This window comes from Notolabrus celidotus, chromosome 9 (genome assembly GCF_009762535.1).
Source record: "Notolabrus celidotus isolate fNotCel1 chromosome 9, fNotCel1.pri, whole genome shotgun sequence".
Lineage (NCBI taxonomy): Eukaryota > Metazoa > Chordata > Actinopteri > Labriformes > Labridae > Notolabrus > Notolabrus celidotus.
This window is the reverse complement of record NC_048280.1, coordinates 26,966,782-26,990,707: the sequence shown is the minus strand read 5'-3', so window position 1 is coordinate 26,990,707 and position 23,926 is coordinate 26,966,782. Positions and strand designations below refer to the sequence as shown.

General features: G+C 40.7%; 1 protein-coding gene across 2 annotated transcripts in view; it reads left to right on the top strand.

Annotated features, from left to right (window-relative positions):
* The window catches only part of rimbp2 (RIMS binding protein 2), a 108,250-nt gene that overhangs the window by 43,495 nt on the left and 40,829 nt on the right, over window positions 1-23,926 (top strand). For both annotated transcript variants that reach the window (XM_034692358.1, XM_034692357.1), the window contains one exon: window positions 20,371-20,454. In XM_034692358.1, the coding sequence (XP_034548249.1) occupies window positions 20,371-20,454 (84 nt within the window). The remainder of the gene's footprint in view (window positions 1-20,370; window positions 20,455-23,926) is intronic.

The following is a 23,926-nucleotide window of genomic DNA, read 5'->3' as shown; positions in this document are numbered from 1 at the left end:
TGACCTGGATGACTGAGAACCTTCACAGACATTGTGGATGTAGCTGCTTATTTGATGGACCGGTAAGAGATTGATACCCATCTACTTGTGTAGCTGAAGTAAAAGGGTAAAAGGTTTAGAAGGTGCACATAAACTTTACCCTGGCTGCTGGATTCAGACGGTATTCATCTTTAATTGTGCTGTATGCATGTTTATGTTTTAAGAATCCCTGCTGCTCCGTGGAAAAATTACAACCAGCTGTGTTGCAGTTTAAGCAATACACACCAAGCACAGGACTTTGAGAGAGATATTAAGAGCAAAGTGTGTTCTGCAAATTAAAAGGACATTTATTTTCTATTCAAGTCTGCTCAGTGTGTCGAGAGTCAGTCTGCTTTGACTCTTCGCGCTAACTGAAGCTCAGATATCAACATTTGGCTGGGACTCTATTAAGGTGTTAAATGAGCCTGAGGCAGATATTTGAAGAAGTTCAAAGTTTTAATGAAATTAAATGAGATATTGGAGAAGTTATGTTGACCCTGTCACACTCTTTTTAACACTCATATCCACACACAGACACACACAGACACAGACACACACACACACACACACACACAAACACACACACACACACACAGACACACAGACACACAGACATACAGACACAAAGACACACACACACACACACACACACACACACACACACACACACACACACGGAGGTCCTGTTTTTTATTTTACTTCTTTTGCCTCATTTTCAAAGCATGCTTTGAAAAAAAAAGGGAGACATGCTGTATGATAAAACGAACCTCATGAGAGCAGTCCTCTCAGAAACACTCCTGATATTCTGTATGAAGAAATGAGAATCTCAGCGTGAAAAAATGTTGAATCATCTAGTGTTAGGATCTAAAACCTTTTCCCAGACAGCATCTCTTTAGTCTCAAATCAAGGCTTTTGATTTGCCTGCAGAAATGCTACAGTAACTATTTACAGCAGTACAACATTTGCAATCAGAGGAGAGATAATTAATGCGCTCCTATGCAAGGTAAGATTATGATTCACTCATTCTGCAATATTTACTTACGCATCCTACTTAACTGTACATTAGGGATGCAACAATACAGATAGCTCACAGTTCAATACAGACTTTGGCTTTTGTAGTCACTTTCTTGGTTATGTTCGGTTCTGACGGCCCGGGCCATTGTAGTGTGTTTTTATTCCATTATTTTGCGTTTTCGAAGAATTTTACGGGAGAAAAGGGGAGAATTGATGCAAGTTTTCCGCAACTACCAACCCTTCTACCAACAGCTTTAAATAAATAAATAAACACAAATAAACACAATATTATCTGTGGTTACTGGGAGTGACATGTTTGGCTTCTCATCTGCATTTGTCTACTTCTGCCAAGTGATCATTTGTCTGACTTACATATAGGACACAGGTTTGGATGACTGTGCTCTTCATTTCCCAAACTGACAGATAGTGAACCGTCACAGAGACGTAACTCTCTGTTGCTCATGAGGTCCAGCTGTCTGTAGTGAGAGCAAGGCTCTGTGCTTTAGCCAGTTTGTTTTCAATACCTTTGTGTTGTGTTTCATAGAGGTTGTGAATTACTTCGGTGCAGAAAAAATGCGTGAGAGGATACTTTGTAAGGCAGATTGAGTGGTTTTGTAAGGTGACTAAATCCCACATCTCACCAAAAACGGTTGCGTATCCTTGGTAATGAACCCCCCTCTGCCTAGTGGGGTTTGTATGACGGAAGGAATCGGCAAGGAACTGTTGCTTTAATTAAGAGGCTGTGGGATACTGCTCGGCTACCCTCCTTCTAGACAGTGACATCGCAGAGACACATCCCTGCAGATGTACAGTCATGTTAGAAGTGTTTACATTCTGATTTCATGATGCTGTACTGAACAGTTCACTATTATGTTGAGAATTGTTGCGTCCCTACTGTGCTTCATTCAGCTCTCCTTCTTCTCTGAGCTCTGCGCTTCACACACCTTTAAAAATAAACTAGAGAAAGTCACAACTTTGAATACTGCTGCTGTCATCACCACCAGTCATGGTGTAAGTTTCTTTGTATAGCGACTGGTGACTTAAAGTTTCACTCACCTGCTCCGCTCGTTTATAGGATTGCTGGACAGGATCCAATATTAAAATGTCTGTGTTGTTTAGCCTGCTGAATTAGCAAGCCATCCAAAACTAACATTTTAGCCCCATTTATTAATACAATGCTAACAGAAACAAACTGTTTTACCTCACCTTACAGTCTATGGTGTCATCAGGCAGGCGCTAAATGTGCCTGACCTCTTTCCGCGGATTAATTTGACATAATGTGTGATGAGTTTACCTCTGTTGTTGCTCATGTTAGTCAAAGTTAATAACCGCTGTCTCAACCAGTAATGAGTTGTCAAGGGGTTTCGACCAATCAGAATCAAGCATCTCAGCTGGAAGATCAGTAAGAAAGCATAATGTCATTTAACTAATAAAGATACAACCAGGTTATCTAGCAGTTCAGAGTTTGAACCAAATGGCAACCTCCGGTCTAAAAATATGAGTCCAATGCGGAAGTACTAAAAACTGCAGTTCATCGAGGATCCGCTTGAGACAGCCTGGAACAAAAGACGAGTGTAGTCTGGATACCACATTTCTTGATGGGCGCACACTGTAAGGGGGTGAATTTTTTTCTATCGCGGCAATTTCAAAGATATTGAGATTACAAGTCTTCCAATGAGAGGTACAGCTGACTTGATTGACAGGTGGGAACACTGTAGATGTTGGCTAGGAGGCTCAAAGCCCGCCTCCTTACGTCACAATCGATCGACAGCAGCAATATGGTTCCCACCGACGATTTGCCTCAAAACAGCGCTTCAGAAACAGATGGGTGTCGTAGCGGATACTACGTCCATATTTTATACAGTCTATGGCTTGAACACAACACAAAATGGACCACCATTTTGTAGTGTTGCTGAGAATTAATACAGTATCCCAAACATTTAATCCCAATACTCAGGTGGTTTGATATTTTGTAACATCTGTTTTTGCTGCTTGTTAAATGCAAAAAGTTGAGCCTGCTATTTGTGTTCAGTCTTTTAAATCATTGTAGCTGTGTTATTGTATGAGGACTTATAAAGGTCTTTAGAATATGTTCTATAGTGCCAGTGTTGGCTTTGTTCCTCCTGGACCAGTATCACACAGACCGTGCTGACAGGAGGCTGGTGAAATTGATGTTCTTTTTGAAAAACACCTTCACTTGCACACACACTTATTACACTCCTCTAAGTCATGCCTGCTCTCAGTCTCCAGGTATATGTTGTCACTTTGGTGGCAAGGGGGATGTAATTAAGATTGCCATTCATACAGTGAACGGTAAAGTGTGTTTTTTTCAGTGTGTTTGTTGAATACGGGAAGAATAATAATTCACCCTCACTGTCTACCACCCACTTGTCTGAGTCAATTTCTTCAAAGCAAAAAAACAAAATTGGAGTCCTTTTCTGTCCTGAAGGCTCAAATTGGAGTTCATAGCCATAGAAATGGAGAGTCCAATGATTGACAGGTTGGAGTGTTGTTTTTCTGCTGTTTATCCTCTCCCCTGTGTGTGGGAATCAAAGTCCTGACAGCCACGCTCTGATTTCTGGATGAGAACCAGCTAGCATATTGACGATGGAGCCTTGTGCAGCAGCAGCCGTATACTTGGGGCGGTTGTTTATATGCTAATGCTGGACTCTGTCACTCCTGCATGACCGACTCACTTTCTGTTATTCTGCCGGTCGTGCTCTGCATGCTTAATTTTAATCCCAACCCTCATTTAGTTTGACAAAAATGTCACCTGTGATGATCTTTGTCTGGAGCATCTATAGACTCACCTGCTATCTTTAGCGTAGCAGTAAAAGTACTTTCAAAACACAATGTAATTCACTGTGACTTGTGGGAAGCCACAGGCCTGAAACAAAATTAGTTTCAGCAGTACAGTCCTCATTTGGCCCGGAGTGAAAGGGCACTCTTCTTTACAAATAATTTGTTCTCAATTGAGCCTTAGCGGGGTCCTCTCCTCATTTGTTACACAATACTACCATCAGTCCCTGAGTGAGAACTTGTGTGAACATTTTCCACAGCTACTAGTGTTTGTGTAACTCTAAAATACATAACCAGAAACACTACAGTATAAGAGTATTTGTGCTATGAATGAATGTGCTGTCAGTGGGTCCACCACTATCATTCAGACTAAAATAACTAAACAACAGTTGCTATGAAATTTGATGCAAGCATTTATTATTTTCATATGATAGATCCTTCTGTCTTTGCTCCTCTGACTTTTCCTCCAGCCCCACCAACACAGTGACTGTTGTAGTGTTAGGTGTTACAACTATTTGTTGGATTTATTGAAGTTTGGGTGGTTGAATTGCAATTTTTCAGACCCCTTTACTTTTTAGTAGCAGGAAAAAAGCTTTTATGCGTGATCTCATACCTACAGAGCTTGTTTTACTCACTGTGTTATTTAGAGATACACTGATTAATCGGGCTGATTAATGGCATTATGAAACAATGGGTATTGGCTGATGCCTGTACTCAAGAGGCTGATTAAAAAAATTAAACATTTCATGTCTGCAGTCTCGTCACTGTGACTGCTGTCCAGCAATGTTGGCACTTCCCTTTAGGTCCATTTTGCTGTCCTGCATTTTACACTCTGCAGTCTGCTATAAATCTCCTCAGCCACCATCGTATTTCTAAATGATGACATTTCTCTCATCCAAAATGACAGCATATCAAATCTGAAACAGTTACTGGCTGGTTGTTGATATAAATTATGTTGTGATGGACAGAATAGTGTAGTTTAATATTGCTTCTGACATTAATATCAGTCATGTGTTGACATATATAACATAACCCAATTTATATTTCAGGAATTCATTAAAAATCCATGTAATACATGCAACTGGCTATGATAACAACGTAAATTAGATTGTAATGTGCATTGAATAATGGATGCCATCATTAAATTGTTGTTTTTATATAAAATGCAAAAAAAAGAAAACAACATGACATTGCCATTATACATCAGCCATCAGCTGACCATCTCTTTAATTATCGCCATCAGCCAATGAAAAAACGTAATTTGTTGACCACATATGTTATTATCAGCTTCACCTTTACTCTGTGATGGTGCTCTTTGTATCAGTAATAACTGTGAAATGTTGTATAAAGCCCAACTGCACTTGTACTTTTTCTTCATCTATCACTTCTTTATAATATCTCACAGTAAACGTTCTTTGTTTAGATTAATCAGTCATACTGTATGCCACCAATGCAACGGTCGACACACTATTATTTCCCTGGCTACAGGATAAGTGAAAACATACAGGTAAAAGCACAGCCTACACAGTCGGTGCTCTGCAGTATAGTGGACATACATCAAGTGCCAATCAGTGCAGAAACATGTTGCTGTGTTGCTTGTCAGTAGTTTAGTTTCAGTCAGAGAATATGAATGGTTATAAGAGCAGAAAAAGGTCTGTGGTTTCTAATAATGTGTACTTTTATTTGCAGATTATAGAACTGATATATGAAATCAGTATTATATATGAGAGAGAAAGAGCAAGAGCATGCTGTTGTGTTGAATATCAGCTTGATTGTGATTAACTCAGGCCAAATCACAGCAGAGCCCAGAGTCAGCGCATTAGCACCCCCTTGCATGTGATATAGCTTGCGTGATACTGTAAGCATACCATAACTGTTAGCATGCAATAAACGGTATGTTGTTTTTTTTGTATGAAATGCTAATTAATGAATCAATTTCACCTTGAACATGTCCTTTAACAGCAGACAGGTTCACACACAGATAGACGGACAGGCACGTTCTGGCACCTTCTGTTTTTTGTATCTGGTCTGATTGTCTTTGCTCTTCTAACAGATTCTTTGCAAAAATAATGATGATAGTCGAGCTGATTCAAATATGCAAAAGCTGTTGTAATTTAGTTTCTCCATCTGACCACTTGTATGATTTGGCACTTGGACTCTGCAGGCAGCAAGTCCCCCGCTCAGGTAATGACCAGTAATTGGGTGTCCTGTTAATTGGCATTGATGTGCAGAGAGTCCCCTCCCAGATGGGAGGCAAAGGCTTCTGTTTCTGCTACGATTGTGCCAGACTCCTGTGGGGTGAGAGCCTCACTCTTTATCTCCTCCTGGGCACCACCTGTCTTCCATTACTGGACACAGGATCTCTTCCCCAACATCCCAATGTGAATACTCCTCACATCTTAGTCAGGCTCATTTCGCCGCAAGGCCAAAAGCCAAGTCTGACACCTCATAACAGTCATTCCACAGACGGGCATCATTTCTTACTTGCACAATTTAGAGCAGATGATCCTCTAGACCAGACCAAGGACGACCTTCCTATCCATTTTCATCTTTCTCTGGTATTAAAGACCCATTAACGGACACCTCTGTGGGGCCATGCTGACAGCAGCTCTTGGCAAGCGTCAAGGACTGGGCAGGAGTATTGAAGTTTAAGCACAATGCTCAGGTGAAGATGGAGGAAAAGAATCTGCTTCCCTGCTTTAAAACATACATGCCTGCTCTCTTCTGTTTGCAGCAGGATTGCACAAACTATGATTTACCAGCTCTAACTTTGTTCCTCTTTGACAAAGGATACAAAAGTTGAGGTGCTCTCATTATATTGGTTTTGCAATCTGGAGGGGAACCTAATTGGTCACCAGCTGTTGAAATGTAGCTAATGAACACAAAGGCAATGGAGAACTGTTCCCTGCATCAAATCCAGCTCCTCCCTGCAGGATGGAACAGCATATGTCTGTGGCTCTGGCCCAGGATCAAAGCGGGAGACGAGCCACCTCAGCTGGTGACAGCACCTCTGCTTGTAACAGCCTAAGCTCTCACTGTGTGTGGGGCATGAAGACGGATAAATTAGAGCCAGCCAGCATAGAATTAGCAAGAGAAGACTTTATCAGTACATTCACTTTAGATTTGAACTGAGAAGCTTTCTGAGCTTTTACTGGTGACAGTAGACGTTATATCAAAGTCTGCAGTGCCAAAGTTATCAATCACAAAACTGCAAAAGCAGCACTCAGCTGTTTTGGCAGTTTGGTACAGTGGATCAGGGTAATCCACTATGTAGAGAGTCCCTGTGCTCCTGTGACTCTTCAATCATATCAAGAACCACACGTCAAGATGCATTTATTGGACATTAGCTAATGCTAAACTGCACAATGCGTGCCAAAGGCTGCACAATGCGTGCCAAAGGCTGCACTCCTGTGTTTCCGGATGACCATGGTGTATATGTACCTCATAATTATCCGTCTCAGTCCATCTTGACATTTCATAGGTCAGTGATTTCGCATCACCAGGGGCATCAGGATAACACTGGATCAGAACAAATAGGACAGCATGTAATATTTTGTGCTTTAATCAGCTTATCTGGTTACGGCCCAAGTGTGCAGACAAACAGGCAGGCTGGTTGGACGTGAATTAATTTGATCATGGCAGGTTTGTGAGATTCTCCTTCTCTGTTGGCTTCTCATTGAGAGAGCCACAGATGTGATTGCACAACTCCCTGTAGACATGCAGTGAGGGATTCTGGCAAAGTCATGACAGCATGAAGGGATAGATAGACGGCTCCTCCTTTTACTTATAATTTGTTCTTTCTTTTTTCCAAACAGGATTCTTTTTAGATTTTGTAAATTGAGTTTGTATTTTTGTCTGCCTGTATTAAAAACTACAAATAACTATCACTAATATAACACACTTGCTGATAGAGCTGGGCGATATTGAAAAAATATGTTATCACGGTAACATTTTTCATATCAGTCTATCGATAATTATCACAATAAAATTCAAACTATTATTTCATTTAAATGTAAAGGTAGATTATTGCCCCTGAGGGAATGTTGAAGAAGGCTTGTTAGCCTGTTTCTTGATCTAGTTCTCTGATAGGCTTCTTGAATCCCTCATTTTTGACGGTGCTAACAGGAAGCAGGTTCTTTGTGTTGGAGATTTTTGTGAAGTTTTAGTTTGTAGACTCTTATTTTTTTAAATGATTTTCATAATTTGATTGAAATTTATGACAAAGATATGTCAAATTGTGTACTGTGTATCAGTTTATGGAGTATTTCCAAATGCCTATAAGCCGCCTACCTCTCACCCTGCGTCATGATTGGCTGTTCAATGCCGTTTTTCTTCTTCTGTCTAATGTTGGTGGCAACTAGCATTAAAGGCACATTAGCAGCCCCTCTCTCTTGTGAGAATTACAGGTTTAAATATATTGAATTTTTATCGAACATTTGTAGAGATGTAAGGATATATCACAAGACGGTAAAAAATCAATACAAATAAGAGTGGATTGAAATCGATTCAACAAAATTTGTATTGGGATATTATTTTTAAACAGTTGAAGGAGCTATCTGCATTATACTCCACTTGCTCAACATCATCAAGTCTCTTGCGATGCTCTCTCGTCACTCGCTGAGTTGAGCATAGCAGACATGGTGGCAGCAGGTGAAGATCTGGCAGTTCAGGATGCACCTTTGTGTTTCAAGTCTGAGGTCTGGCAGCATTTTGGCTTTCCCTGATATTCCTGAGGAAAAACATATAAATTGCAAGCCAGGAGCATAAGCTGCACTTTTGTTTATTCAAAGAGATTTACCTTTATTTGTTTTAATATTTAATACTTTCATTTGGGAATCGTTCACTTTCCATTTCTCTATAATTGTTCTGAAATTTTCCAAGAAGGTATTTTTGTACGGCCATTTTTAGTTTGTTTACAAGGTACTGAAAAAGAGCGTGCAGTGGTTTTATTTAAGTTACAACACACCTTAAAAAATATAAAAGGATTACTTTGTTTACAAACAAATATAAAAGAAAAAATATTTATTGCAACTGTCCATATCTGAGAATTGAAATAAAATAATAGTTACTTAAATTTTAAGTTCAATCCAGTTTTCTTGAAAATTGTTAGAGAATCGTGAGTGAATCATATCGTGAACCAAAAATGGGGATTCAAATCGAATCGTGGGTTGAGTGTATCCTTACATCACTAAACATTTGTTTAGTGTCAAATTATCGCACAGCTCTAAATGTGATTTATTTGCCGTATATATTTTGATCATAGGAAATGTGTTGTTAGATATCTGCAGAGTAACATTACAGGTGGCTGGATCAACATTGCTTTTTGGTCAGGTAGATTTGATTCCTTTAGTGCCTCACTGATTATGATTTCTTTCCCCTCTAGTCATTAAGCTTAGGGAAAAAAATGTCAAATATGACCCAACTTTATTCATTTGGATAGCTTTAAAATAATCTATATCATCTCAGGTGTATAGAATGTGAACATATACAGAGTGATTTTTAGCTTTGATTGAATAAATTGACTATTAACAGGCTAACATGTTATGTAATATGTTATCATAACAGACAAATAGAGGACTGGACTGTTGTTTTCATGGCCACAGATGAGTCAGAGGTTCAAATTTACCTCAGGATAAGTATTGGAACAACTTTGTAATTTGAATCACCTAATTACAATCTGCTGTGCCAAGTCGTGCTCACTGTGTCTGTATCTGCTGCCAACAGGCTGCTCAGAAGAATTAAAACAGGCCTCTTCTGTTTTTAATGTGTCTGCTGCGTTCAATGACTACCTTGATTGTCAGCGTGTACAGTTATCCAGCGTTAGTGGGTCTGTATTGCTCTCCTGTTTGCTCCCCTGCTTGCTGTTCGGTGTTGACGCTCCCTCCTGAGGGTTTGAATGCTCTGTCTGGCCACTCAGAGAACCGTCCATCAGAGCTCATCTACCTACACGGCTCCTGGCCACTCTAATGAGACTGAGCCAGCTGTGTCACAGCGTTGTGTATCTGCCATCTGGGCACTTAAACCACTCCAACTGAGTCATCTCTTGTGCATGTTTCAGGATTTCTAAAGTCCTGCTTATTTATTTCAAGTCATGTATTCAGATTATTATGTTATTATTAAGCTGTGAGTTTTGACCTTTAATTAAGCATGTTTGTGTGAACACAGGAAACCAGAAGCAAGATTAGTGTAGCTCTGTAGTAATCAATGGTGCTACTGACCATCTTTTTTCGGAAATAGCAGCTTGAGGGATATTTTGGACACTACACGATTCCTTCTTAATGCTTGTAGTTTATTTATATTTTAAGATATTTGTCCCAGCAAGATTGCATTGCGTGTTCTGTGTATCTGGCCAACAGGGATGGGTTTTGCACAAACTGTTCTTAAAATTTGGGAAGCAATTTTTTCAAAAATACTGCAGGAGAAAAACACTGGATGTTTTTTGGAAGCATTTTTTTGGCAGTCATAGTGAGCCTAGAAACGTGCTCTGTCTGAGAGAGTGTCTTGGACTCAGACATTATACTAACTAAGGAAGAAAAAGTACAATAATATTTGTTTACGAAAGATGCTGTCACTCTTGTGGTGTAGGGGAGTTTAACAACTTGCAAGACAGTGGATGTTGCATTAATTCCTCTCGGATTAAAAACTGAAATCTAAATGTGGATGACCGGTTCACTTGCTTATAGAGCAGTCAGCCCATGTGTGTCTTTGTGACTCTGATATCTGTTAAACTCTCTGAACTATTGTGTCTGCAAACACTGTGCACTACAGTCTGTAAAGAAAAAGAATAAAACACTGGATTAGCAACACACCACTTCATCTTTGTGGTGCAGGGAGTAAATCCCCAAAGTTTACAGTCCACATAAATAAAATAAAATAACCCCCTGCCCACACACATCCTGCACCACCCATCAGTGTGTAATGTGCGCCTGATGTTTTGGTTTCCTCTAGACAACATACACAATAAAACCTGCAGAGGTGATCCGTGTTTACGAGAGCAGTCTTTTGTTACAAGGCGTTTAGTGTGCGGCCATGAGAGATACGGGTTACCATGTGAACTGTCTGCAGGAGCATTGGCCAGCAAATCCAGCTGGGGATGAGTAAGCCTCCGTGTCTGAGTGGGCAGCAGCAGTGGGCTTCTAACATTTGCTTGGTTGCAGCAGTAATCATCAGATGTTCTCTGTGGACCTTAAGTCAGCGGAATGGTTTCAGCTGCCAAAACAAGAATATAAAAACTGTTTACTCCCTCATCATAGCGTAATGTCTCTGTAATATAACAGGACGTTGTCATAGGGATGTGCATAGATCTTATAGCATGGAACGCCCTCCTTTATTTATCTCTGTAGGAGTCTGTTGAGGCTGCATGAGTCATTGTTTAGTTTCCATTAAGGTAAAAGTCTCATCTGACATCTTTGTGTTCTGCAGCGGGATTATCAGATTTACAGTCCTCTCTCTGGAGCCTTTCACACACACTGAGCCTGCTCCTTCAAATTAGCCCTCTATTCCAACAACCTAACATTGTATTACAGATCCTAGTTCATCCTCTTTGTAGTGCTCCTGACACTCTCCTTTCATCACGCCTTTTATTGTAGAGGCCTGTGATGTTGCCCTGTTTTTCTACCCGATGCTTGTTTCCCTTTTTTTCATTCATTATCATTCATTCTCCTTACCCACAGTATTCCCCCTTCTCACACTTCCCTCCCTTTCTGCTCTTCAGTAGTAGCCTGTGAGACTCATAAGACATCAGCAGGCAGGTAGTGTAGCGTTCAGTGGCTCAGCGAGGTCAGACCCCGGTGATAGTGGCAGCTTCATTTCTGATTCTGCAGCGGCCTGACGCTTGTGAATCCTGGTGGGGAGATAGTGTGAGAGAGAATAAGAGAGGAGGAAGAAGGAGAGGAAGTAGAAATCAGTCTAGGCTACTCCTTTTGCCACTGCTGCATGATGTTTAATATGCCTGATAGCGGACGCCTCGCTGAGGTCTTATACACGGGACAAAATGCTGCAGAGCTGAGGAGCTTAGACGGTAAATCCTGCCTCTATCCCATTTTTCATTTTGCCCATTCTCCCCTTTTATCCTTTGTATTCATATCTAGGCCTCTGTGTCTGACGTATCTCACTCATGATCATACATTCATCCACTATAACTCTATCTCTCTCTCTCTCTCTACTCACTCTTTTACCCTTTCCTCTCTGCACTTAAGACCCTGTGATTGTGTGTATGTGTGGAGGGGAGTGAGGTATTTGGTGACCTCTTGTATTTTTTCCCATAAATCTGTGATTCAGCAGTCAGCCTGCACGTTTCAGTGCCTACACAGCCATGCACTAAAACATGCAAGCATGCATACACTTGCAGACGCTAGACGAGTACAGTATTAGATGAGTGCAAGCATCTGGGCCTGTGCGCACAGAGTTAAGCTGTGGGGGGGTTATGTAACTTACTCTGCCATTTCAAATTATTTGAAATCACAAGTGCTTGCTGTGCTGGACTAGATTACTGTGTGTCTAGGCTCTCACTTTGTGTATTGTTATATACTATGTGATGCTAAGTGGAGCCTGGTGCTTGGGTGTTGAGTAACAGAAAGGGAAGCCTTTATTAAAGACCCTGACAGCTCTCAGCGTTGGTAGTCTTTCCTCCAGACTCCTTAATGGCCATTTCTTGTGCTGCAGCGTGGCAATGGAGAAGAAACAAACCACAAGAAAAAAATGTGTCAAGACTGCACATATATACTTGAGCATTGGATTTGAGCTAGAAGCAGATGGTGAAGAAAAATAACAATTGAAAACACTAAAGCGGGAGGTGGGTATATACATATATATATACATATATATGTATATATAATAAAGACAGATCCAGGCCTAAATAAAATCTGAAATAAAATCTGATTTAAATTTCATTTATGTTTTTTATTTCATTTTATTTATTATTATTATTATTATTATTATTTTTTTTTTATTTATATATTTGTTTATTTTTTCTCTGTTTATTCTTGTTGACGTTGTAGATTTTCTCTTTGTACATTTTATTTAAAGTGTGTTTCTGCATTGTTTACTTACAGAAGATAGTCTTATACATATGTTAGAAAACTCATCCAATGCTGACATGCTGCCACATCTTTGTTTTGTCTTGTTTTGTTTCCTTGTTGTTTCTTTTGTGTGTGAAAACTACTAAATAAAAAGTATAAAAAAAAAAAAAAAGACTGCACATATATATATATCTGTGGGTGCACAACTGACATTTGAATGGGCAACAAATTAGCTGTTAAGCCAGAGTATGTGCCCCATTAAAGGTGATGTGCTGTTTGTTTCTGAGCACAACTACTCCCCATAAAAAGTCAAGTGTATTTTATTTTGGGTGGTCTTCATTTTTAAGAAAATATAGCTCAGTTGAATTTTAGCACAATGTGTGGCTGCATATTTCTAAACGGATTAGCATACAGTGGCATAATTAGCTGTGAAGGTAACCTAAGAGATTTTGCAAGAAGAACAGAGGCTGCTTTCAAACTCCTCCTGGAGCAAGTCTTACTCCTGTGCATGTCTGTCTATATTTGATATCTCCATCAGATATCTGTTTGCATAGAATTGCCCCCTGGTAGAAAACGTGTGCAGATTTTTTGCTCAGCCATAGGCAGGATTATTACCCATCATTACGCATCATGCATATTCAAAACAACTAGGGATGAAAGACTGAGAGCTAAAGAGACAGAGGGAAAGAGAGGGAGTAATGAGGTTACCCCTGCTCGCCAGAGATTATACACAGAGCTTTCCCAACTACAAAAGATCAGAAGACTGAATGTTCAGAATAGGATTGGGAAAGCCTTTCCTGTTAATTAGTCATTGCAGAGAGAATTCTATAGTATGTGAACCTGGTTGCATCAAAATGTTACCTTGCATTTAGCTCACAGTGGAGTGGCAGCAACAGTAAAAATAGATGAGGTAAGGATTACAGTACATGCACCACATGTTGATGTTGTGGTCTCCACAGGGAACTCTCCATGGTGCTGAACACCAAGATGGCTCTGCGCTGGGCTCACAGCTGAGGCTTGCATGTTTCAAGTGCTTGTGTTCTTTCGGAAAACATTTTCAAGCATCTGTAGCATCATTTAGAGCTCGTAAAGCATGGTGTTCATTTCTGGAGCTGTTTTAGATTCAGTCTGAGTCTTTGGAAGAAAGTGCTTATCAGTTTTGGTCACATGGTAGCCATTTTTGCCCTCTACAGTCTAAGTCTGGTATTAGTTGACAACAACCTAATACATTGTAATCTAGTTTTAGTCAAAGAAGTCATCACATTTTAGTCATTACATTTAGTAAAAACGTCTTTCTACTTTTAGGATAATTAAGGTAAGGTAGCCAATCAGAAATTGGTATCAAATTTGGACCATTTGAAATCACCAGGACCTTAGTCAGATAATAAAGCCTAGACTCTCCCACCAATTTTATAGTGGGAGAGTCTGGTGCAGTGCTAATCTACTGAGGTCAGTGTATTACACACAGATCACAGTGGCAATATGTGAAATGGCAAAGCAAATCAAAGTTTAATTATATAGCCCATTTTAAAACAACTGTTGCTGACCAAAGTGCTGTACAAACTGAAACCACAATATCAATAAAAGTAAATATGAACTAAAAGGAATAAATATTAAAAACACAATAAATAACACTACAAAATAACCACAATAAATAAAAGCTTATAAACTGGCAGGATGTCTCGCTCAACAGGTATTAATAGCCATCACACTGTGTGTGTTTCAAGTTTAAAACTGTCAATGGTCTGTGCAGTTCTATGGTCACCTCTGGTTTTGAGCATCTAAAAGCATCTGGTGAGTTGACCTCAGTGCTCTGGTGGGAGCATGTGGGTGTAAACACTCACACAGGTATGATGGTGCCATGTAAACATGTACGTACTGAAATAGGCTGTGTTGCTATTTGTAATGATCCCTAACTGTGCCGGTGGTGACAGGCACGCTGGGCAGACTCTCAGTTCACTGCACTCTCAGCTGCATCACCATCTTTACACACCTGGAGTCGATCAACCATCTGTGAGGCGTCTTACTAAATAAGTTCTCTAAAATATCCCCGACCTAGGATCAAGTGAGGCTTTGACTCAAGTTGTTAAAGTTAACAGTGGGCAAAAAACAGCAAATGTCAAAAATTAAGCTGTCATCACCCGTTAGATTGTTGTCATTGGTTTGTCATCGACACATCAGGAAAGTATTATTGATCATATAATTGATCAAATTGTTGCAGATGAGTGAAAAAATTGACACTGCACCACTCTAATACAGTGCTTGGATTTTGACTGACAGCTGAGATGCACAGTTGAGGAATGTATCATAGATTTGAATGTCTGATGGTCCACCGCTAACATTTGGGGCACGTCTTGTCTCATTTACTAAAAAGTCTGAGTTTTTATCATCAGGGATATATTTTTAGCTTGTCATTGTCTCATCTTCGTCAGTGACAAACATTCATCGTCGTAAAATGTCATTAACCAAATCAACACTGGTGAAGCAAATGAGCAAATAAGTGGTGAAATCAGAATTTCTGGGCATTAATTATGTGTTTTTTCCCCCTCTTATTAAAGCATAGAAGTGGAAAAACAACTCTCAGCAGACAGCCACTCTCTGAGGTGCATACTGGGAGTGTATCAGTGACAATCCATCCAGTTGTCGTGGAATTGCTCATGCAGGATAAGTGAACTGTGTTATCTGCTCGGGTGCTCAGGAAAAAAAACAGAAGCTCTAAGTCAGCAGGATTGATTCTCTCGGGACCATGAAAATGTCACGTCAATCAATCCAGTAGTGTGTTAGATCTTTTAGTGGTGGACCAACTGACCAGCAGAGCAATGTTACCATCCTCAGAGCCTTTCAGCTAGCGTGGTAAAAAAAAAAAAAACAGATCGGATTAAAGCTAGTGAAAAAGAAAATTGTAGGAGTGAGATGGAGAAAGTTAGATGAGTGTGAACTGTAGGGCTTAAAGAAGTGATGACTGTGATTGAAAATAATGTATCACTGTCTTACTGAATAGAGCCAAGGGTTGCTCATTCATTTTGTCCAACCAACAGTCTTATTCCCTGAAATTTACACTTTGATTGAAAATCAGCAAGGGATCTTTTTTCTCATTCATTTCTTTTTACAAATGATTGATCAGTTATCACAATGAGGGTTAATTATCTCTCTAAAGTGGCTCGTGTCTCAATCATCATGTAGAAGTTGTGAAAATAAGATGAGACACAGAGTGTTAACGTCCTGCTGCATGTATTGAGCCATGGAGGTGATATAGATTGCTGTGACTGTGCCTTTCTTGCATACATTTGCGTTAGTGCCAGTGAGGTAGGAATACGAGACCCAGCTTAAGGGGATGGCCCCTCTCATCTGTCTTCATCTGCTGTGCAGTAAACGCCTCTTCACTTATACTGGAGCTCATTACTCACAATGGCAGCCATTTGAATCTTTTATCAGAGGGATTTTTAATTGGACATTGGCAAATGTGCTCCAAACAAATGGGCCTCAGCAAGGCCTGAGAGCGGTGTGCGTGTATGTGTGTGTGCGTGAGTGTTTTGCCTTCTCATTCTCAAAACTGTACACATTTGATATCAGCCCACATAAGAGATGGCAAGCTGTCTGTGGAGGTTGTGTGATTTTCTCAAAGGAAATCATCAACATATCATTGTATAATGTGTGCATAGATTTCACTCTTTATTTTTGAATATTTAATTCATCGGCTGCTTGTGCTTGTGTTGACTTGTGTAGTGACCCAGAACAGTAAGGTTTGTGGAATCTTATAGAAAAGTCAGGTACAAATCATAGACTGTATAAATAATGGATGTAGTATCCGTGACGTCACCCATCTGTTTCTGAAGCACTGCTTTAAAGCCAATCATCAGCGGGAGCCATATTGGATATGCTGAACTCAACCTGTCAAGGTAAAGAGGCAGGCTTTGACCCTCCTCGCCAACAGCTACAGTGTTCCCGCCAGACAATCAAGTCAGCTGTGCCTCTCATAATGGAAAACTCGTAATCTTAATACCTTCCAAAATTGCCACGTTATGAAAAAATTAACCCTCCGTACAGTATGTGCCGACCGAGAAATGAGCTATCCAGACTACACTTGTTTTTTGTACCATGCTGTAAACATTTTTATTTCTGCTGTAAAGATCGTTTTTTTGTTTAATGGATGTGTATGTGGTTTTCGGTACTTCCAGAGCCAGCCTAAAGCGGCCACAGTTTTTAACACTTCTGCATTGGCTTCAATTCTTGTGGCTGGAGGTTGCCACTTGGTACAAACACTTGCAGGAGCTATTTTCCTTTCCAGGTGTAATAGAAATAAGAAATCAAATATCAAACATTTCATATGTATGACAGTATTCATTTATTAATCTGACAATCAGCATTGTTTTCTGACCTTGAATCACAAACTGTAAACTGAATAATGTGACAAAAGTGTGAGGGATAGAGAGTGGGGTTTACATGCAGCAAAGAGTCTAGGCTGGGGGTCCAGCAACCGCTGTGACGAACACCATAGCCTCTATTTATGAGGCCCTAACAGCTATAGGTTCAACCAGCGCCCCTTTTTTAACATACTTGCCACAGCCCTACCTTCATCTTTAGTTAATTATGAAATCTAAGCAAGAGTTGGCTTTCATTTCTCTCAGCTGTATGTCAATGGGAATGTTAAAGTCCTTGAAAGGATAGAATAGCTCTGCACATCCTGACACTTACATACAATTGAGCAGGATCACTGGTCAACCAGCTCCATCAGATAAGGGGTCAAAGATTTATCCACACCAACTGTTGCTTGCCTGTGGTGTAATGCCCCAGGGTTACAGAGCTTGAAAGGGTCAAATCTGGTTCCTCTTCCTTCCACCCATCTTGTTCTCTGACCTTATTGCTCACTGTCTTATTAAATATTGTTGGCACTCGCAGGGTCAAGAGGGGAACCAGCTGATGTAGCAGAGCAAACATGTTTTCCATTTGAACGGATTCCAATATGTATCCAAAGTCAAACCAAGCTGTGAGCATTTCTGTCATGAAGTGCACATTCATGCATCCACACATACACATACACTGTGTGCTGTGGGCTTCTGGTGGCTTCACTGATGCTTATTTTAGTCCAGCCCTGGGCCACGTGCTACCATGCTACCACAGAGTGTGTGCACATGTTGCATACACTGACACAGATAAAATCCTGTTTAATTCTATATACGCTAATCTTCGGACATCCAGCTGCACTTTTCTCTCCTATCCATAGCAAGGATGCTCATCATACACTGAGAGAGATTGAGCTCAGGCTGCTGATAAAAAGAGGATCTGGTTGATGATGTAACACTCTGATGTATTTTCTACTGTAAGAGCTATGCAATAGTTGGCTGTGCATGAAATGAATGCCTATAAAGGAGACATTGTTTCTCTTTTTAATGATTATATTTCTTCCAAAGTGGTAACCTCCTGACTGTGGTAAATTTAGAGAAAGAAATGCAGCTTTGATGGAGATATCATAACCAGAGCTGCAGCCAGTGGAGATGACTTCCCTGAACAACACTGATAGACTAAACAAGTCATCCTCTATTGAAGCTGTGGCAGTTTTTCGTGATATTTTGGCTATAATCTTACATTGTGAAGGAAGCTGAACTTCTTTTCATTGTAATTGCAGCTAACGCAGGATTCAGCTGTCAGCTCAGTTAAACGGCTGCTTGATGGAAACATTACAGGCTTTCAGAAACCTCAGGAGGGAACATGAGGTGTCAGCAAGTCGCTCGTTGAACCTTGTATAATTACAAACTGACAGAATGCAGTCTGCGGTTCATTTGCAAACATAGTAAACACTAAATGAGTGTATTCATTTACATAAAAGGAAAATAAAACTTTATAAACTACAGACTTCTTGATGTACAAAATCAAAAAAAGATCAGGTTTAAAAATGGCAACAATTGATTTCTAATTAGGGAAATCAGTGCCACTGCTCTGCTGCTGTGCATGCTCACTAACTGTAACACATTCAGTCTGGTTTATACTTCTGTGTTGACTCCACGCCATAGCTACGCCATCATGAGCACTGCATACTTGTGTTGTGTCTCTATGATAATCTGTTCAAATGCTAGTCGGCAGTGCAATTTCAATGCTAGTCATATTGCCCATGTCCGGTCCATGGCGACACCAAGCATATCCAGGTAGATTATGTTGAAGTTGGAGCTGATGAATGTTGAACAGCTGTTGATCAATAATGCTGTGATTATTACAAAGAAGAAAGGAGAGAAGACGTCATAGGAGATATAATGTAAAGCAATTATAGAAATACGATGCTCGGGGCACCATTGGCCTAGTGGTTTAAGCACGGGCCCCACAAAGTCTATAGTCCTCACTGCAGCGACCACGGGTTTGACTCCCGGCCTCGACCATTTGCTACATGTCTTCCCCCCACTCTCTGCTCTCCATATTTCCTGTCTCTCTTCAGCTGTCCTATCAAATAAAGGTAAAAATGCCCCAAAAATCCCCTTGACGCCGCCCCTTTTTATTATAACTCAGCAATATAACATGTTTCAATCAATCAATCAATCAATCAACCGATCGATCAATCAATCAATCAACCGATCTATCAACATCGAAAGAGCCAGACTCATGTTAGACCGCCATCTGCCTCGATTGAGTTGGGTCTGGAAAGAGGGATAGAGGAGAATAAGAGCTAGAGGGAGCAATGTTAGAGATGAAGTAGCAGTATTTGTAGTAGTAGTAGTAGTAGTAGTAGTAGTAGTAGTAGTAGTAGTAGTAGCAGTTGCCGCTGGAGTCCAGCACGTCTGTATCAGCTGGAGTCTGGAATGTCCACAGCAGCAGGACGTCTACGGCAACTCAGAAGAACCTACGAGACAATGGAGCTCAGGGACTCCAGAGTCCCTGACCAGAAAGGTCTATGGTTATTAACTTTCAATGGGACAGGTAGAGTTAAAGTAAGTGATGAGAGGGTTGGGGGGAACAGGGTGAGATAGGATCCCAGTGTGTCAGTGCGCCAGTTCCCAGTCTAAGCCTATGGCAGCATAACTAAGAGCTGGTCCAAGCCTTAGCCAGCTCTAACTATAAGCTTTATCAAAAAGGAACACTTCACCATATTCTTGGAGGAAACACTGTGTACCTTAAATCTTTGAACCTTATATTCCTTTCAGCCCACAGTCTGTTTATTCTGACAGCAAAATATGTTTTGTAATATCTATTAGATAACACCTGTAAGTCTGTCAGAGCCTCTGTTGCACAAGCAACACAATGTCCACATGAATGCACACACATACATTCACACACTTAAATACTACAGCTGAAAAATGAGATGCCAGAGCTCTCTCTCTCTCTCTCTCTCTCTCTCTCTCTCTCTCTCTCTCTCTCTCTCTCTCTCTCTCTCTCTCTCTCTCTGCCTCTCTCTCTCTGCCTCTCTCTCTCTGCCTCTCTCTCTCTGCCTCTCTCTGCCTCTCTCTGCCTCTCACTGAGTTCTCTGAGGAAGCTTCTGTTCCTGACAAACCATTGCAGCTGTCCTCTACTTTTTTTTCTTCTCTCTCCCCAGGAGACTGAGATCAGCACCAGAAGGAAGGAGTGTGAAGCACTTGAGGCAGAGGTGAAGAAAAGGAATCAAACATGTCAGACTTTGGTAAGTGCTCCAAAAATATACCCGGGCCTCTGAGCGAAAGGACGGAGGCTAAAATTGATTTGTACCTGAGAGCCTCGCTTGCTATCATCACACACAAACATCCCCTGAGAAAATGAGTGGCAGTCTGCTGTAATGATAGCTTGCTTCTTAAGCAGTGATGACAGAAATTGAAAAATGGGAGCAGTTAACTCTAAGCTGAGAAATTTGTGGATTGGATTTTATCAGCATGAGGTATGATCTTAAGATGAAGGGATACACTTTGTAGCGGTAATTATATAATGTAGTAATCATACTGAAGCAGAAAAAACACTGTTCAGTTCTGCAATGTATACTATCTGTAAATGAAGGTTGTTTGTTTGAGTAGTCATTAGTTCTATTAGAAAACCCTCCATCTATTCAAGTCTACAGCAGTACACAGCACTGTGTGGGTTTTTTAAGGTAAGGTCACTGCTGTAAAAGGTTAGAGATGTTACACAAGTCTTGTATTTTCATTTTGTGTTTGGTGCCTTGTGAAGGACATTTTCTCACAATGGCCCAGAAATGTCATTCTGCCTGCTGGGTGGCCTTCACTCGGGACCAAAAGAAAAGAAAAACAGAGGAGGTGCAGAGAACCCGCTGAGAATAGAAGTCTTTTACTACTCAGGAAATAAAGGCTGTACTAAACCTGACGTACTCTTGGTTACACATAATGTGACAAACTAATCCAAAGTATAGGAACAATGGTCTGCAGATTCATCTCAAATGGTGTTGTAATGTTGTCACCTGTCAACAACTTGGTCTAGACAGGTGGCTGTCTAACATGAGTCTAGTTCTGCTCAAGGTTTCTGCCTGTTGAAGGAAGTTTATCCTTGCTGCTGTAACTTGCTTAATGCTGCAAAGCGCTCTGCTCATGGTGGATTAAGATGAGATCAGACTGAGTCCTGTCTGTAAGATGGGACTGGATCTTATCCTGCCTTGATGTTGGGTCTTTGTTAATAATATAACATAGTACAGAGTACAGTCTAAACCTGTTCTGTTTGTAAAGGGTCTTGAGATAATATTTGTTGTGATTTGGTGCTAAATAAATAAAGATTGATTGCTTGATAACTGTAGAGTGAGCTGCTTGTTAAAGGTACCGTTTGGTTTTGACCACTGCTGGTGCTTTATATTACTCTATTGTTTGTATGTTGTATGTGTAGTACTCAAAGAGGGGATTTAGCACATTTCTGCTATCTGCAGAGGTTTCTAAAAGAGGTAGAGTGCCAAATAAAATGTGGTAACACACTGAAACATTACAACAAAGGAGAAAAGCAGAGTGCTGGATTCGAATGTGAACCAAGCATGACAGATGTGTGAACAGCTGCAACTACAGAAAATCATCTATTTCACCATTTGAGATCAAATAGAGTAAAGTAAAATGCTGCCGACTCTCTGTTGGTTCTGGTTGCTAAATAACTTCCCCATATGGATGTTTCTGCTTTTGTTAACACTTGATTCTTCGACAATATTGTCCATACAAAATCAGGCCAGTAAAGTAAACTGAGTTGTGCTGAATCATGTGTGGTTTCCCAGAGGTGTAGGAATATTGGCCGTGTAAGACTTCTATTCTTATGTGTTGCTGGAGAATGGAGGATTTCTAGTTGGAGTCAGGCAATATGCCATGAGCAACAAAGTGTGTTCACTTTGGTCAGAGTATCACCTTGAAAATAAAAGAAGTCATCAGGCTCAATCACATTCTCACAGCAGGAGGATGTCTGAGTAGTAAATGGCAGCACAAACAAAGCTTTCATGAATGGTTCTGGTCTGTGGGATTTTACCATTACAGTCATAGCAGCCACAATGAGACTGACTAATCACTGAATATGATGTTATTCAGAGATGGAGAGCCCTGCTCAGCTGCTTTTATAGTTTATTCTGAGAGAGAACCACATCTTACTGCTATGATGTTTCAGTAGTAGTAGTTCCCAAAGAAGTGTCCCCACGGGCTGTGCAGCAAAATGTTGAGTTTAATTTTAGCTGAATTCACTTGAATTTGAGAGAATATGTAACTGAAGACATTTGTGGGCTCACTATCTGTGATTTGGGAGTTGGACAAAAAAAGGTTTTTTTTTACTGTCATGAAAGCTACTACCTTCTCACTCCATAAAAGGATACATATTTGAACCTGCAAAAGCAGAAGCAGCCTCAGAGCCCTGCATTAGGCTTGAAGTGAGATTTTTTTCCCTGTGACAGGTGATGGGATTCAGCAGTAATCAAAATGGCACTGTTTGGTCCTAGACTATTTGAATTTATTCCCTCATGCCCCCCAGCCCTCCTCTTTAGATGAGCTGTCTTTGTGTGTGGCTCTCTGCCCCAAATAAACACTCCATTAGGACTGTTTTCTTTGCTACCCTCCTCTCACATCCTCTGCCCACAGCAGCACTTCCCTCCTCGCCCATTGTCGCTGAGCTCTCTGACTCCCAAGGAAGCGACCCAGAGGACACACTGTCCCCAAATGGCATGCAGAAATGGCAGGCTGGTCTCCATAGACTGCAGCACAGCTCTTATCTCCCCCTGCACTGAGCTCCAAGAACAGAGACACAAACATAGACAAGAGCAATGAACACTACAGTGAGGGGACAGAGAGTTGACAGTAATGTCACTCCTTGTTTGGTCTGAGCTTGCTTACCTCTCTGTCCCTCCTGTGTTTGCTCCCCTCCTTTGTCTTCTTTATGTGCAGTTTTCAGAAACAAAGGTGCATACAGAATTTGGTGCAGGTTAAAATGACCCTAAGCAGCAGCTTTATCTGTGATTTCTGACTACGGTAAAATATATGTTGATTTTCTTCCCAAATCTTTGAAATTCCAGCTGGTATCAGTGCCATGCATTCTCATTGTTAGCTCAGCTGTGGTGTGTGTATACACAGTGTGTATGTGACTGTCAGTAAACACTACTATAGCCATCTGGCACCTCCACCTTCCTGGGTATCAAGTGTATAACTACGTATAGACCCACAGAGGACTGTGCCTCTGCTAGCATTTAAGGCCGGTTACCTAGGCAACAAGGATCTGCTGTGCCAGCGTTGCTCAAAACAGTATCAGTGCTAATCGAAGATTAATACTGAGGCAGACAGGGGTGGACTCAACAGGTTAAACTACTGGACTGTGGTGCTGTGTGCTTAAATCTAGCTCAATAGCTGATGTGGAAAAGGCTGCCGCTGTGGTCAGCTTAGCTTTCAGTCTGAGCGCTTTGTGAGCTTCTGTCAGAGGCCGGGCTGGCAGCTCTCGTTGCTTCAACACATAGCATGCAGTGTATAAGCATCAGCAGAAATGCCTGTGAGATGGACTCTTTATTTCATGAGCCTTTTCTGTATTGTGTTTAACACAGTACAATAAATGTAAACATGCATTTGTCATGAACATTTGACGCATGTCTTTGAGACGGCCTTGTTTCCTTTTAGGGTCTTTTTTTTGCCATTATGGTGTGCAACACTTGAAGAGAGCTCTTATACCTT